The following is an 18622-nucleotide window of genomic DNA, read 5'->3' as shown; positions in this document are numbered from 1 at the left end:
CCCACATTTGCCCCTTTGCCGAAACCGCCCCCCCCCCCCCCCCCCCCCACACTGCCCATTAGCGGCTTTATGCTATATCCATTCGTATCGGATTCATTTTCATTCCCGATCCACCAGCTTGATTTTCCATCTGCTTTGGCGGGAGCTTGCAATAATCCCTCCAGCCCAAGCACGTCCGCGTCCAGCAAGCCTAATCCCATCCCCATTCTTTCCTACCCCCTCGAGTTTACCCTGCGTTCGTCTGTTTGTTTGTTTGTTTTGCTTCGTCTTTAACGCGATACGCGGTCGATCGGGATTGATGAGAAAATAGGGCCTCGGGATCCCACCCGGGCTACCCCATTAGGCATCCCATTTGTGGGCGCAAAAATAGTAATCTCCTAGCTGGCCAATCTTTCGATCTTTGGTGGTGTTTGATTTGAGGTGGTAATAAATGAATAAAAAAGCAGACACACACACACACATAAGCATGGAAATAAACGCACTGGAGAGATGAGGATGGGGTTAGATTATAATCTGTAACTATGTAACGTGCGATCATTTCCGAACGATCGTGAGCTCTGCCAGTACAGTCGGGTGGGGGGGGGGGGGGTGATGCCACTTCCTGTGCCACACTACGATGATGGTTTGTTTACGGAACGTGCAACACTTTGCTGTAAAATTGCTAATGATAAGCGTGGATTAAATTGGCACCGACTCCAGCAAACGACCTCCTTTTTTGTCTTACATTCGGTTAACATTGTAGAACGCAACGGTGATCAACGCTCTGCACGCTGTTCGATCGAGCGTGAGGTGAACATCAGAAATTGGTCTAGATTTTTTACCCCCCATATATTCTACCGCATCCTTGCTGCTTGATGCAATACACGTTGCCTATTTCAGAACTTGCATGAAACGGAAAAAAGATTATCAACATGCAAGAAAAGGTAGGGCGAAGTTGGTAATTCCTTCGGGAATGAGGATTTTATGCAAAGACGGGGGTTTTGTACGAGACGACCAAGGGCAAAAATATCAGACCAGACCTTTATTACTGCTCAATTCAATCAATTGGAGGAGATCAATTGCTTGTTATGGCCAGAAATGATAGGTAAAGATCAAATTAATTGGTCCTGCTGCTTATAAATATTGAGATTCTACAAGCAAATCCATTTATTGCTAAGTATGTGTAACATTTTATGATGGAAACATGATAAATCTTTTGCAATACAAAGAGTACATACACAAGAGGTGATTTAACAAAGTATGGATAGCTAGAATGAATATTAAACACTTTTAGCTAGCACAAAACCAACTACTCTGACACCTAACCCTGATACCATATCTAGCTATTATCTAAAAAGGGTTGATAAATGCATTTTCCTTTGATTGATTAAATTTCACATAGAATCAGCAACGTTTTAGCCAATAAATATAGCAGTTTTAACTTATTTTGTTTGAAAAACATCAACACATCAGAGCAACCCATTTTGGATGCATTACGATCAAAGGTACTTATTTTACTTGTCGTATATATACTATACTATATCCTATATTATTGAAGAAATAAAAACCTAGCCAATAAAAGCGTTATCGGTAGCCGTAAATACTTATTCGGGCGACGTAAACCCTCAATTGGGTATTGATACAGTGAACCCTCTCTTAATTGACACCTCTCCAATTTGAAAAACCTCTCTTATTTGAACATTTTCCACAGTCCCTTGATTTCCAGTACATTTTTGTTCCTCTAATTTGGAAAACCTCTGAAATCTGTGTCCCTCTTATTTGAGTATGGTGTTACCATGGTTATTGAAAGATGTATGCTCAAATTAGCAATCCTGTTCGCAGTTTCCTATAGCAACAGTTAAGGCTGCATACTAAATGTTCTGTCTCTTTCTTGTTCGAATGATCCTTTCATTCACTTTCAATCTCTGTAATTTGAAAACCCTTCTTATTAGACAGTCCCATCGCCTCTCAAATAAGAGAAAGTTGACTTGTTTTTTAGTTTAGAATCTTGTTATCAATTGTCTTGTTTTCTAGCTGTAGAACAATGCGAACAAAAGTGACTCCTACTGTTTTGTTCCATCTGTTTTAATAAAAACAGCTTGGCTTTATCACATTAACACGGTCTTTTATCGATCATTTTAAGATAAAATGTCTGATATTCAATGCTAATAAATGTGGTTAAATGAAAATCAAATGTCGGTCTATTGATCCATCAAAAGCTAGCAAAACAGTAGTTTAATAAAATACACGTATTATTCCAAACTTTTATTCCATGATAACCCTTTAAGTAAGTTTAAGGGTTAGATTACCCTGTACACCAATCGCACACGTTAAGCTAGATAAAGAACGGCTAATAGAACTGTTTTCTCCATCCAGCAATGAGCAATATTCATTATTGTAACCAATGGTAATTCACCTTCTTCATTTTACATTTGCACAATTGCTGTTTTTTTTTCTTTACCATTATTCCCCCAATTCAGCAATACATTTGCGGTAAAGAAAAATTGCCCCACATCCATTACACTTTCGCAACCCCATCGAATGGTGCTTCCATTCATCGCCTGCTACCATCTTGATGTGAATTATCAGTCCCTGGTTGTTTGTATGCACTCATCTTCAGCATTACACAGCTTTATCAGCAACGAACCACGCTGTACTACGCTCCCCAAGCGCACAAACGCTTCGCATCGGACACATATTGCTCAGGTGGAATAATTATAAGCCTTTCACCCTTTACCCTTCCAACCGTTTCATTCTATATATAGCTTTTTATTTTTGCTTTTTTTGCTACTCTCCTCGCCTAGTTGCACGCCATCATCATCTTCCGCTTCCTTGCTCAAGTGATGGTGCTAATTACAAGTGTACGGAGAGGGTGGGAGCGATCTGAAGAGCCTCACCAGTTAAAAGCATATAGCTCCGCGCATAGAATCTCTCCTGGATGCTCTAAAGAAATGCGAACACGAAAGAAAATCTAAAAATATAAAAAAAACACACACACACAAGATAAAGCTCATTGCTCCAGCACAACCCAACGTTCTTGCGGTCGCCATCTTGGCGGTTGCCACCGCCCGTTTCTCTCCTTCACCCCCCATTCGCATGAATTATTCTCCCCTTCCCACACGGGGGAAAATGATTATCTACGCTTCACATTCTTTCGCCATTCGCCATCAAAAACCATCAAACCATATCTCCTGCTTTCGTTTGTACGGCTTAGGGTTGGAGCGTTCCCGCTTCTTCGACGAAACGAGCCAGTATGTTCCAGCGTGCGTCCAGGTTCCAGGTTTCAAAGGCAGAGAGTTCCTATTTTTGGGATTTCATTCACTCGGGGGAGAAAAGCTTGCCCAAACGCTTTTCGTCGCAGCTTTAGAGGTCTTTAGATTCGAAAATCCTTCAGTGTGCTGAGAGCGTTGCGATCATTACACCACTAGCTGCTGCGGGCAGTGTACCAGGGCTCCAAGAATTTATTGGAGCAGCGCCGCGTGGAAAGGCAATGGCCCGAGATTAAATCAAAGGTTCTGCACCACTACCCCACGAGCCACGGTCCCATTTACGGCCGGAGCTGTCCTCAGAAGCAGATGTTCTCCACCGTTGGCCAATGCTTGGAAGGGGTCCTATGAACGAATAAGTCACCTGTTAGCTTCCACTGGCTGCGCTCGACCACTCTGCCGCTGTAAGCTGTAATAAAATTAAAGTGTTCAGCGGAACGGTTTGTGTGTGTGTGTGTTCGGGGGAGCTGCCGTGACAAGCCAGATTCCCCGTTTGATGTAGCCTGGTGGCGGCGATGCGGAACCATACCATGATCTTACCACCAGCCCGTTTTTCCTGGCCGGAAGACTTAGCCACTCTACAGGTGGGACAGGTGGCAGAGCAGTGCAGCGAATGGGAAGACCACAACCTTAGAGCCCTCTCTTTGACCTGGACCTGATTTTCAAACGCCAGTAAATGTATCCATAATGTGCTGGTAAGTTATTATTGGAAGCAAAAGGCGCTAGGCTGCAAGGTACCATCACATGCACAACAACGGGGAGTTCAGGGTCTTGGAGTTGGCCAGCAGCAGGAAAACAACAGAGCCTCAGTATTTTAAGACAAAAAAATGATATATACTAAACCATTAAAAGGCACAATAGCTCGTACGGTGAGTGTGACTTGTGGAGTCAACAAACTGCGCTGAAACCGGGACTTTGGCAAGGGCAACATCTTGAGATCGCAGTGGAAAATCTGTTCTATTTCTCGCGGGGAGTTCCTTTAAGTCACTCTCTCTATCTCTCTCTCTCTCTCTCTCTCTCTCTCGGCTTCCCATTCCCGCTGCCACAGTTTCAACAATGGAATGTGCAGATTGGAACCGTTTCAAAATCGGAAACAATGCGACACCCAACACTGTTTGGTCATCCTTTCCACGGCGATGGCAAGGAAATGGAATGAATCTTCCACCCAACCGAGCAGGGAGCGGAGAAGAAAGTGCAGAAAGAGGTGAAACAATAAAAAACTTCAAAACAATTCCATACTCTTCCGTACCGTATCACACAACCCCTTTGGCCCTTCCATCCCCGTGCCACAAACGGTGCGCTGGAGATCACCAACGGCCCCCCGTGCGTCCCAACCCCCTTAGGCCGGACAGAACGAACCACTATGGACACATAAATTGTTCCGCTTCGGGGCGCACTGTGTCGTTGAACTAAAAAATCAGTGACTTCGGGGGTGTAGGACTTTGTTCATTTTTCAAAGGCACGGGTGGCACTGGAACACTGGTCTTGGCATTCTACGGGGCACAGAACACAGCACACGCCTGGGACAGGCCGGGTTGGCGTGGTGTTGAGAAATTCGCCACGCCGGTGCGTGTGGAACGTGCAGCTTAAGCTCCCTTAATGGAGAAGGGGATGGTTTTAGTTGGAAAAGAAGGGAGAAAAAAATCTAATGAACCTCTCGACCAACGCTTTCTTCAGGACCGTGGACCGTGCTGCAGGTGAATGACGTTAAAACAATGACAATCGCGGCAATGGGAATTTGTGAGTGTAACAACCGAAAATGTAGCAGCACAGGGGGAGGGAGGTGCGTTAATTATAAGCTAGAGCTGACAAAATGTTCCAAGCCTTTGATCATAAACGTGGGGCTCGTGTGGTGAAAGCGCTTTAAATCTGATTAATCGTAAAACCAACCGCAGCCAAGTAAATGACAGTTGTTGCTGATACTGGGGCAGCAGGAACGGCGTTATCTTTTGATTGGCTTAATTAAACTCCGGATACAAGGTGCGTACGGTGTATCACATTACATTAGAGCGCTGTTACAACTTTATACCTTATTTATCGTATTACATGTGCGTAGATGACACATAAGGAGCTGTTCAATCTGGAATTTAACGTTTGAAGGTAAAGTTACTACCGCATGACGGTCAATTTTAATGTGCTCGGTTAGATTTGTGACGAGCGTTACTAAGAAAATGATCGTTTTAGTGCCGGAAGTACTGGAAGTAAAATTGGATTTTGAGAAGTCACTCATCATTATCGCTATATCCTAATAAAACATAGCCCTTCTGGATTATTCTTATGGTCTTGGAACGTTGGGCAAATATCTAATAGCACCGCTTATTTCAATAAAGCATACAGTTGTTCCAGTAGTACAAATGCCTAAAAGTGTATAAAATGTGTTGTGACAACACGTAGCTTATTTTCTCAACGCAGTTTAGCCTCAAATGATGCGCGTTTTAACGTGATAAATATTGTATTTTATTTTTTTGTACTATTAATTGCCTAGCGCTAGGTGCAGTAAGTAAACAGGTTATTTCCATTGGGCATGTGAAGGTAAGCCATTGAAGCCAGGTTTTACATGAAAAAGTATGACAAACATTTGATCTAAATTTCGATTTTCTTCAGCATTTTTTATAAAGCGAGTTATAAATATGGGGCTAGGACTCATTCATGTTGCCTATTCATGTGTTTACAAATTGACAGCTGTATCACGAACCCATTTTTTACAATCGATTTATAGAATATATTTAGAGACATTTCAAACTCGACTTGCATCCACAGTCTGTTTTTGTGCTGTTTTGGGAGATTTCCAGTGCCAACATTTGACCAGTTTTAGAGCGTTTTGTACCGATTTTACACAAGAAGTGTCCAAATGCAAAATTAGTCCCTTTTTGGTAGTATTGTACGGAGAAATGTATGCTTATTTCTGCATGAATCGTATTTAATACAGCCTTTTGTACATAACACAACTACAGTTGATAACATTTATCAATTTATGAAGTTAGTATTTAAGTTTACAGTCGTTGCCACCTAATTTTGTCCCTAAGGCGTCAATTTTTTACGGTGCACATCAATTTTTGCCTCTGAGGCATCAATTTTTGACTGTTGTAGGAATTATGATAATTTTAAAGGAATTTAAGTAGATGTTTGGCACTTGTAATTTTAGATGACACAAACAATATGAAAAACCCCGTAATTTTATGGGTTTTTTGTTTATAGATTCTAAAACCATGGTTTATACCTAAAGATACATGGCAATTTGTTTCACTCCATTTAAACTTCCAATATAGGCATAACAATTGTTTTATTTTAAATTCTATCAAGGAAATTATTCACTACCTCACTTAATTTCTTAATAATCTTAACTTAATATGAGGACGCACAGTTTCAGAAATTAAGTTAAATATTGTAAACAAAGCGATTGACTAACAGTCAAAAGTTGATGCTTCGAGAACAAAAATTGATGCGCACAGTCAAAAATTAATGCCTTCGAGGCAAAAATTGTGGCAAGCTGTCAAAAATTGGTGTCTTCGAGACAAAAATAGGTGAGTTAGAGTCAGAATTTATCTGCAACGACTGTATTTAGTTGATTAACGCAATATTCCCCATATGCGAATATTCGAGTTACGCTATCGCCTTCAGATCGCTTAATTCGCGTAACGCGAGAGCTGCATGTGGCCCACAAACATTTTTCATTATAAATAAAACAAGTGTTTATAAACACCGGTTAGGCATTGGAACAGGAAAATTGAAAATGTCACTTAGTTTAATTCTCATTTTTATCAATTTCAACGCTAAGATTAATTTATATCCATCTTGATCAACGTTCAATGATCGGTTGCGTCCCAATACAATTGAATGTCCTTTCTACATAGCAGAGCAGTTACACTCACACTTTTGCTTCCTGTTTAAGCTCAAAGAAAACCTAGGAAGAAATTAAAAATCAGTTGAAAAATATGCCTAGAATGATAAAAACATGCTTCCAGTCAAAGAGAATTGATTAAAAGCGGCAATCAATATAGAAATCAATCACGCACAACCGGGTACTAGGCTGAGGCACTCAATACACTACTATATCAAGCTCATCAAATTACTTTTAGCCTGATAAATAAATCCCCAAATCAGTGATAACGAAAAACTGTACGAATGATCTACATCTAATTACCATCGGCAGTTCAAGGCTCAATGACACGAAACAGATTGATGCAATCAAGGCCACTCTTCACACACTATGCCCATCCGCTGAATGCGATCAATTTGCGTTCCGCACGTTAATGTCTCAATTAGCCAACGTGTCCACAAATTATCTACCAGCGTAATGATGACATATCGATTATTTATTGACCGACCGACGGCGTCCGCGTAACGACCTGCGAAAATCCGCAACCACCGATATCAGAGCGCCTCCCAGCGGTGATAGTAGGTACTGGCTATGTATGTGGGCTTTTTTATTCCCTTCGTTTGTTTACGTACGCGAGCAGTAAATTGTTTCCATTACTTTTACTTAATTTTCTTTCCAGCCCCCGGTGCGCGGAGTAGCCGTACACGCGGTAGCCGATTTGCCGATTTTATTCGTCGACCATCTACACTGTGCTTCCCCCTTTCTTGGACGGCCTTTTCGAGCCGCCGTGAAGCTGAGAGCCTAAAGCGCGATGCGCGCCACCACTTCGTGTGCAGTTAATTAACTGCACAACACCGTCCAATCTCGTACGATCGCGGCCACGTAACGTCGCGGGGATCGTAGTTTGCGCGCAACATGAGAGAGTAGCGGCATCGGCGAAGAAGCTATACGCGCCGGAACGCATCCTAACCGGGCTCACCACACTTTGATCGGTCAAATTACTTTCCAGGATCAATTAAACAGAAATAAACATCCATTACCCTGGGCCGGGGCTGGGCTTTCGGACGGCTTTCCCGGCGGTGTCATAATTATCAGTTGTAAAAGTGTACTTTATTTATGCGCTGAGTGGTACAACATCCCTTCGGCAGCTACGAGCTGCCCTAGACACGCCTGGGAAGCAACCGGCGCGAAGGCTCGAGAGGTAATTAAAAGTTCATGCTCGATTCTGTTCTCGGTGCGTACCACCGTTTCTGCTGTCTTCACGTGGCCTGGTACGACAGAAGCTGACGTCCGTTGCGTCCGTTTAGTGGCAGTAATGATCATTCGCTGAGTGAACAGCAACGGCAACACACACACACTCACACTTTACGGACAATGCGTTGGATGGGGAGGTTTTGTACATGATCGAATCTTACCAAAAAGAACCAACGGACGAAACAATCTTAACGAACGGTGTCATTATGTGTGTTTTGGAATGATGTTTGGGAAACGTTTAGCAGACTGTACCGCCGGAAGAGCTGTAGGTCGAGTTTAATGATTTCTTAAGGACGCTCAATGACTTGGTGTATGAGTAAAGCTTTTCAAGAGCAAGGCTTGCATTAGCTCGATTGGGTCCCTTCCAAAAACTTCCAAATTACACCATTATCTACATTTTGATAATATTTGTTAAATATAGTCTTAACACTACACTAGCAACTACCAACAAAAAGCAAACGTGAGAAAAAGCTTATTGTTGTAATGCGTGTTGCATAGATTTAAGCTCGCGCACACGAAAGCTTGGAAGCTTTTACTGTGGGAAAAGCTCTGCTCAGCGCACAAAGACGGTTAATCCGTGTTTGAGACAATTGTACAAAAAGTGGATAGCATCGCATACAAGTTTGGGTACGGTCGAGATCTTACATCTGTGGAATAGGGTTCATTTTGGGTGAACACTGAATCGCGAAAGTGTATGAGAAACCAGATTCAGTCTGCGTGCAAAAGTTAGTAAAGCTGTTGATTAGCGAAAAGTACATAAACGCACTGTATGTTTACTCGTCATGGTTTGATACTATCCTATTATTTGATTTTTTGATACTACATTCACTATCCTTTACTATTGATACTATCAAAACAGAATATGTTCATGAATGAACCGTGTGCAAGTAACAGGACATCGGACTTACTTTTTCCAGATTCAAGTAAGGATTTTACGGGGGCAGATACCAAATGCTATAAGGAGGAGAAGGTAGGTAAAGACGGACTCGTTAAGGAAAATTTTAAAAATCTAATGCTATAACTACCATGAAAATTCATTAACTTACACCCATGTTTTTTTCAGAAAATTTGTTGACATTTCTTAGTTTCTATCGCTTTTTCATGAGATAAAAACATATTTTTCGTGCATTTTTTAATAGTTGGGGAATGACAGACACCTGATATGGGAAAGATCGATATCATGAATGGTAAGATCTCTTGGATATTTGTATGAAACGTTATGATTGAAGAGGTTTGTAGTATTTTAACATATCCTGTTGCTTTTCAGGTCCTGCACAGTGCACGGTGGGCATTTTGAATCAATTGCTGGGAGGAAACAAACGAGTAAACCCCAACACACAAACACACGATCAGATGAAACCGATTTTAACGGGAGCCCCGGCTGCGATGATCCAAGAAAACCAAATCATAACCCCAACCCAATAACTTCATGCAGGAATCCGGTCGATACATATGAAAAGAAAGACGAGAAGTCCAAGCAAAAACAGATTGCAACTAAAGACAAACACACATGAAGAAATTCAGCCAACTTTCAGGATGAGGATTCTGATGACATAGTTGATTCAACCTAGCATAGATCTCACCCGATACGAACTAAGGTAGATAATATAATAGTGGAAAGATTATTTCCCATATTTTGGAAACTATTCACGAACCATACTCGGCTCGACATACTCAATGGGTATCAAAGACTTTCAATGTATGGGGCAAAATTGCTCAAAAGATCGATAATCTGCAGTATGGGTGGATTGTGAGAGCTGCTCGAGCTAATTTTCCTGCAGCAAAAACTCCTGAAAATGTAGCTATTTTAGAATCAATTAAACAAGACATTTTAAAAGTGTATGATGCTGAATTAAGTTTGCACGCGTCGAAATATACTTTAAGAAGAATTAAATGAAATCAGAAAATCTGCGATATTCACGTACACAGAGTATCAAAGCATTAACGAACTTATTAATAGTTGATAAAACTAGCCCTATTCGATTGAACATCTAGCTAGGTCATATAGACTGAATGTTTTTTCCTGTTTGTTTCAAGAAGGGGCTTACCTTAAAATATTTATAGAATCACCCTCAACACCATCTTCTGCTTTTTGTTTGGTGATCCACTCACGCTTTAACACATCGGGCTGACATGAGCACCATGTAATTGTTACTCTGGAGAAAATAGAATACAAACGTTTGGCAACAGGGCCATAGTCGTCATCCGTTTTCAAAAACATCAATATAACGAGCTCTAAGAAATTCTATAAGGATCGTTACAGCGGAATACAGACTCAATCAATCAATCCACTCGAGCTTGTTTTTTTCTTGCACATATAGTTCCATCATATACGACCTATAATGAAAAATATAAGAGAATACATATTGCTTGCACAGTCATTTGCGGAATATGTAATAATATATGACATACTTACAACACTTTTTACAATACAGTACTTTATGATTTGTTCAGTAGCGGCTTCAGTAGCAGTCAAGCATTGGATGGGAAGTGGTTTTGGTGCCATTTTTGATTTTACATAAACCGTTAACAAACGGTTAAACAAACATTAATGTTTACAAACAGTCGACGTGCTTGACGTTGACAGCCGGATTCGTTCGCAATTCCCAGTTAACAAATTTGGCAGTTGTCGTTTATCGTAGCCAAATATCGAATTTGACCGTTCAAATAGACATACAGCGACAAAAAGTAGCTAAATTTTGCAGAAAAAGCTACTCGTCTAGCGCGACATTTTTGCTTTATTCGAAATAATCGAATTATCTAGTTTGTTTACAAGCCAGATTAATACCAAACGCAAAAAATAGATTTGAACACATTTTGACCTATTTTTGTGTGTTTTCAAATATAAAACAAGTTGGTTGACTGAGCCAAATGAGCTACTTTGATCTACACGGAGTGAAATTTTGAGCTATTTTTCGTCGTGCGCGACGTTGTCGCTGTCGTTGTCGCGTAGTGTTCGCAAAGTACGTTTTCTCAAAAAATCGAAAGCAAGCAAAAAAATGGAAGTTGATTTCATACGTAATTTTACGTTTCTATTTCAAAAACTTTTTATAAAAATATGTTCGACAGTTTTCAAAAACTGAATATTAAAATTTAAAGAATTTTTGGCAATTTAATTTAGGCACAATGTTTAATGACATACACTTTCTTCAAATCATTAAACATAAATAAATAAATATTTCGAACTTTTTCGAACTAAATGACAAATTTTAAGAGCACTGTAAATCAATTCGTTGTATAAATACATTTCATTAAAATAAGCCATATAGCATATAGCTAACATCGTTGAGCTTTTTTTTTCATCTCATTTAGTTGCAATTAGTTCGAACCCCTTCATTAGAGAACTAAAAACATCGGAAAAGAGGAACTAAGTTCTTGAGTGTCATATAAAACCTCTTAATTGACAGCAATGTGCTCGTGCCATCTACCATCTGTCAACTGTGTCAAACTTTGCCCATTGGGCAGTGCGCTTCACACAGCTAGCCGAGAAGGTTCCGCTGGATAATGTTTACTGTTTAATTTTCCCTGCACGCGCAACGAGACGGGTTTTTCACAGCGACTCACGGCGAATCGGCCAATCGGCACGCCGTGTTGCGAAGGAACAAGCATTTCCTATCGCTGGACAAACCAGCTGGCTCCGTCTACGAGTGTTTGTGGTTGGAAAACACAGCCGCACTGCGGAATGCAAAGAAGTTGGGTTAAGGATTAGGGGAGTTGTGTGTGTTTATGCCTGTGCTGAATTCGAAAAGTGAAGGTGGAAACCGCAATCCGTGCTCCGGCAAACAGTGTAAGGGCCAAGCGAATCGTTAATTGGAAGCCCTTAGTGAGTGTGTGCAGCACTAGGCAGTTCGTTCGTTCCACACACATACACGAAACAGTCTGCACCGCCTGCTACAATAAACGTGCAAAGGCGGTGAATTTGTGAATTGCAAGCGAAAAAAAAGAGAATTGTGTTGAGTGCTTGAGTGCGGGAAACCACGTCGCTACTTGGTGCAGTCCTCTCTCTCCGTCCCTTGCCCTTGTGTGACAAAAAATTGCGTGAAGTGTGAATTCAAAATTCCTCCAGCAGCAGCAGCATGTCGCCCGCATTCCTGGCGGTTATCGCCGTCATACTCTGCATACTGTTCCGGATACTGAACGTCAGCAGCACGCCACAGATCCCCAGCATCGTCTGCAAAGATGGCCAGTTCATGGAGTGCTTCAACAAGATTGCCCCGATGCTACGGGAACCGTAAGTCATTTCATTGTGTTTTTGTGTGTTTCGCCCACTGTGTGTTTCGGCAACACTCCCAGCTACCCAACGGAGCAGCAATTAGCGCTGCCGCTGCTCCCATTCATCATTCTGAAAACTCCACCTTCCTCCACACGTAGCGGCGCATATTCGCTTCCATGTGTGTGTGCGTGTGTTTCCACGCCTTTTTGTTTTGATTTCGCATTTGCACTCGCTTCCGCTCTGCGCCGTCGCCTATTTTCGCGACCGAAGGCCAAGCTTTCCCTCGTCAATGGAAGCGTCTAGATGGAAGAATCCGTTCATACGGAACCGTTTCCGTCGTGTGTGTGTGTGTGTTTGTGGAGTCGGTGGAGATGGAGTGGTGTGGAGCAGTGTGAAGGGATGGGTGTGAAGGGACAACGCAAAAGCCCTGAACCCTGTCTCTTTCTCTGTACGCATTTCAACCCGCCACCAGGCACAGTGGGGCCGTTTTTGGTGCAGCAAATTCAAAATCAAAGCAACCGTTGCGCTGGTGGAAGCTTACGGTCGCCTTGGAGACGACCGATACGCTGTAGCGGAAGCGCTCCATTCCCCAAAAAAGGGTTCCCTTCTGTTAGACGGCAACCGTTCATCCCCTCACTCCCCCCGCTCCTCCCTACCGTTTTCTTTGTGTTTGCGCACACGTCGTTCGATGGAGAAAGTTCCAAAAACGTCGCAATAACATGGGCATGGAAAAAGGGCGTGAAGTCGAGAAAGGTGCAGACAATCGGCCGTGTTCGTGTGTTGCTTGTTTTTCTTGTACACATATACACACACACATATATCGGTGTACGGCTGGGCAACAGGAAATTGGACCATGTTTGGGAGTTACAACCAAATTATCATACAATTCACGGGAGAGACGAGTCCCGGATCGGATGCACCAGGGGAGGTAGTCAATTATGCGGTAAATTATCGTAATAAGATATTGGAACTATGGCGAGAGGATCGTTTGGTGAACTGCTAACAAAAGTTTACGCGTTGGTAAAACAAGTCATGCCACGTGGTTCTGTAATTTGTTCAATGTTTGATTGCATATTTGAAACCTAAACAAAAATATTTTATTGATGTAATGATGGTTTGGAAAACGGTGACGGATATTGTACGTTGTTTTAGTGATTTGTAATATTTTCATGCTTTTTTTTAAATGATTTTTTGTTCCAATATTGAAATGATTGTAGTTTTCATTATAATCTATTATCATATACTGGTTGTTTGTTATTTGGTCTGGACACACTTGCTAGGAGATTTGAGAATGCCCAATGTAAATGTTCCCCCTAGAATACTTCGTAACTATAGATTAATAAGAACGTACCTTACAAGACGTGTGTATACTGAGAACGACCCTCAAAATGCGATGACCCGTAAATTCAATCAGCGTTACATGTTATTTGACTGGCACCTCTCTACAAGTTTTCGTCTTAATTCTTGTTCACTGCGTGTGATTTGCTCTTTGTTGTGTTAGTATGTATTATGATTATTTAAGTTTACTATTTACTCAGTAGCAATACAATTAAACTAGAGTAGTCTACATAACAATTATCAGCTTTTTAACTTCGGACCTATCTGAAGTAGACAACATCTAATTAACTTCGGACCTATCTGAAGTAGACAACATAAATAACAAAGTAAAAACATGGTACAAAAAAGGCTGTTATGGCAAAATAATAAATAAATAAATAACTTAAAGCATCGTCAAAACGTAAAATTATCTTCAGCTAACTTACAATAATGTTGAGATCGAAATACCTAAATTCGATAGTAAATAGTGCGCATGAGGTTTGAAAATGAGTTGTTTTTTTTTCCGTTAAGAATGGGCCGGGAATCAAATCAAACACTAATAGCTAATCACAGCTTATACACTAAGCCGCTACTCGCATATCTTGTATGGTGCTATTAGATTTGGTAGATGGAATTGGAATCGGTATGGCAAAGCCCGTTTAACAGAAGTTACCACGGCGCGAAACATTAATTCGGACCCCCCTTTCTAGATTCTAGATCTAGAAACAACCTAAATAAAAGCCCATTTTCAATTAAATGGAAGGCTGAACAAAAGCAGACATGCTTTCAATGTGGTAACAAGCGTTTGAGTCGATCAAACAGAAAAAATTAAAACAAATTCCATTCCACGTTATTACACTAGAGAGACAAGAATTCTAATGTCTCTCTGATCGAGCTCTGACATCTCGCTCTGATCGCTCTGATTTTGACTGACGAATTCCAATTCCATCTACCAAATCTAATAGCACCAGTAAAGATTCCAGTTCGAAAAGCTGGAATAATAACAGAGTTACGTAAAATTGCGGAATAAATCCAAAAATCTGTATTGTTCTGTTGGTCCATAAAAAAAGTAAATTCCAGTATCCGCCTTACAATAGCTCAAACAAGGACTTTTTGTGGATCGTTACGTTCATTTCCGATACGTAAAATAACTCCTAATAGACAAACCCCTTTAAAAACACAAAGACATAATGCTTAAAATTGAGTATCAATTAGGAACATTTAAGATATTCGTTTTAAAGGTCGATGTCGAAAAGAAAATTTAACTTTAATTGCTTATTTTGGAACATTTTAAGCTTGATCTTTTCTCTTTTCACATCCTTATTGTATGTGCTCTCCTTTGCCGTGATTTATTTCTCAAGATATATTTGCTTCCATCCCATTGAACGAGATCTGCAAACGTTGTAAACAACCTTAGATGATGTTGGTGCAATATTCCATGTGCTTAAATTTACAACGCATGCAATAAAAGCCCCCTCTTACACCCTTGGAGAATGTTCTCGTTCACACACATATTGGTAGGGGTAGGACCAGTCGCCCTTGCGCCAATGCCGCGGCTGGATGCGTTTCCACGGCACGGCACGAAAAGCAGAACCGGTTGTGTAAACGGTTTGACGGCGTTTTGGTCGCGTTTTTTTTTCTTTCTTTCTTTCTTCCTCTCCTCTGTTTCTAGGTCAGTTCCCCATTGATGGCTAGCGGCGGCGAGGCCTAGAATGCGTCAGCAGCTTACCGTCTATCACTTACTTGCAGTAGCGACGGCGTCAGTAGTCGAATGCAACAATGTGTAGTGGATCGGATTAGTCGTTCTTCTATTTCGCTTTTTTATCATTTCCATTTTTTCTAAGTAATGTTTTGTTCACACCGTTTATTTAAAGACTGTGTTTCACATGCCCTTTCGGACGAATCACACACATAAGCGACACTTACATCATTCGTGTGCTGCCTTCGCACACTTGTCATACGACTGATAACGACACAGCGGGCTAGACTTGTTCTAGAATACGCTCACTTATCAGACTGCTTTAAAAAAAAAAAGCATTTCTTGTCGACGGGGCACGCTTCGTCACGACAGCGACACGTTACCTCCGTCCAAAGTTCATACGGATGATATCATCGTCCGATCGGTCGCGTCTGGCTTTTTCGTGTGACGGTGAGTAAAGTACAAACTCGACTTAGCAACTGCCAAATCCGCGTAAGGAAACTGGGTCCGGCTTCCCCCTGCCTAACCTTAGGCAATCATACTCGGCTGCGGTTTCGCTGGATGGGGCAGATGGAGAATAAAGCATGATGATTTGTTTGTTTTCATTTGCACCAAAAATGCTGCGAACGATTGCAAAGGGGGGCAGCGAAAGCGGTGGCAGCTGGAATGCATAAACCAGCAGACGATTAAATATTCGCTATTTCGATGAATATTAATTACATGAGGTTACAGCGTTTGGCGTTGAGATGAGATGAGAGGCCTAATGGCGTACATTACTTGAAGGCTTTTTATTTTTGTGATTTCTGCGTGTCCGGGAGGAGATTCTGTGTTGACTGATTACATTAATAAATTGATGTTTTTAAAGCACTTTTTTGGGTTTAAGCTATTTATGTCGATCGAATTCTTTGCATTCTCTGGCACGAGAAAATGTTCAGCGTTCCTCGATGAGTTGAATGGTTGCAATGTTTTAATCTTATTTCAAACATGAAGAAAGGAGACAACCGTAAGCTTTTGCAAGAAAGACTGATTTGATAAATAAATATCTTCTATTATAGTAACTGTTGGTGAATTCTTTCTTGATTAAACCAATTGTTGTTTGCTGTAAAGCTAGCCCCACTTTCCATTATTTAATGTAAAACTTTTCCATTTCCAAAACGACCCTAGCGCGTACCGGTATTTTGGAACAGAGCTCACGTTTCCAATCTAATTGCAGAAGGGCAATATTTACCCCAACACCCCCTGCACCTTCGTTATCCTGCCGAATTAGTTGCACCTAAGTGGCGAAACTTTACCCGTGCTACGAGATCAGCTACCAACGAATTGTTTTACGATTCGCATCGCAATGCATCGCAATTCCTCTCCGTGAATTCGTGGTGGTGTTGGTAAATCCTTGACCCTATGGTCAACCCCCCATTGCTAGTGCAAAAGTTGTAACGAGTTTAGGTAGATGGGAAAACAGTGTTTGGTAGTTTAGAGCAACAACATCTAGATAGTTTTTTTTACGGTTCTTTTTTTTGTCTTAGTTTCTGACTGTAAAACAGTAGATACAGTTAGAACTGGGTTTGATCGTTACCTTTTGCGCGAAGTTTTACAAGCAACCTGTATCAAAAAATAATATGTTCACTGGTACAACTTTAAGGAAACGTAGGATCTGAAAAACTTATTTAACTTCATTGTGTGTAATCGTGGACTTAACAAAATTTCACAACATGAAGGTATTACTTTTGCTTCGTACATTTTGCCTTAGACATGGACAAGACTAGATTCAGTACTACAAGCTTAACTCTGAGAGTGTCCTTCAGCCACTGTCCTTTTGCTTTAGGAAACGTTGCCCTTTTTGGGTATTTGCTGACATTCAAATACCCTGGCTTGTGATGTGCGAAAATATTGAGATGTAAGGTCATCTACACTAGGTCAATGTCAGTAACAATTTTGGGTAACGTTTGATCTATGACCAACTCTACAGCATTTGCTAGGAGTTGCAGTTCGGTGCAGTTAAATATTGAAGTCTTTGGAGGTGTGTATCAACATTACGACACTGCTCAAGGGTGTCCTGAGGTCATTCGGGCTGTGAAATTTTTAAGAAACATTAAAAGTCAGTCTGCCCAACATCTCTATTAGAAAACCCCTCCTTGGTATAGAGAAACCACAAGTCTTCTGGTAAAGTGTTCAGCATTCGTAACCTTAACGAGTGGCGTGTCACTTTAATCTTTTTTCCCGATTTGCTCCGAGTAGAATTCATCTCCCTTGCATATATTCCAATTTGAATAGCATTCGAATTCGAAGGTTCGCTTCGGCCCTCGTGGATGCCATCCGTAAATTCCTTACATTTCAAACAGCGGAAGGAATAGTAACACATCCGTATCGGATGCAAAGCGTATACACATTCATCGAATATTTTAACTGGACGTGCAACATTCAGCGCACATACGAGAACATCTCGTTTTCACGTATGTGATAACATGCTTTCAAAGTCAATAGGAATGTATAGTCATAGACAGAAGCTTGTCGGTACATTTGAAGATGATTTATTAGCAACTAATGGGATGTAAAAGCAGATACAGTAGAACTGATAACAACTTACTCTTACAAATTATTCTCTGCAAAATCTTATAAAACTAACTGCTCTTATCTCATCTCGTCTGATACACGGAAGGGCACGAGTGCGACTTTTTGTTTGTTTGCTGTTGGATGAGCAGTCCATATTTGGCGCTCGTTTTCCACAAAGATCCCTTGTGAGCATGTTTTATGCATGAGTTGTTTATCATTATTCCATCCACGAATTTGTCCACCAAGCCAAGCCCTGGCGGCCCGGGGTGTGCTCGTTTCGATTTGCCGATAAGATCGATATTGCCAAGGTATCACAACGGCGCACTATCGCAATAAACACTTCATGTGTTGTTTTGTCACCACACGGGCCTCCATCGAGCAGGATGATGAGTGTTATTATGCAAACAACATAAGGAGTGTGACAAATTGTTATAAAGCCGTAGAAGACTTGGGTAAACAATGGCGAATATATGTGACTTTGCTATGCTTTCACTGTTCTTTCAAGCAACTTGTATTGAACTCAT

At 41.1% G+C, this 18622-nt stretch overlaps 1 protein-coding gene across 1 annotated transcript in view; it reads left to right on the top strand.

Annotated features, from left to right (window-relative positions):
• Positions 1 to 11783: 11783 nt before the first annotated feature.
• The window catches only part of LOC121596357 (abhydrolase domain-containing protein 2), a 30431-nt gene continuing 23592 nt past the window's right edge, over positions 11784 to 18622 (top strand). Inside the window, exon 1 of the mRNA XM_041921224.1 lies at positions 11784 to 12550. Coding sequence (XP_041777158.1) covers positions 12396 to 12550 — 155 coding nt within the window. The 5' untranslated portion in view covers positions 11784 to 12395. The remainder of the gene's footprint in view (positions 12551 to 18622) is intronic.

The sequence above is a fragment of the Anopheles merus genome, chromosome 3R (assembly GCF_017562075.2).
Source record: "Anopheles merus strain MAF chromosome 3R, AmerM5.1, whole genome shotgun sequence".
NCBI classification, from domain to species: Eukaryota; Metazoa; Arthropoda; class Insecta; order Diptera; family Culicidae; genus Anopheles; species Anopheles merus.
Note: the sequence above shows the minus strand (reverse complement) of the source record. Positions and strands in the feature narration are given on the sequence as shown.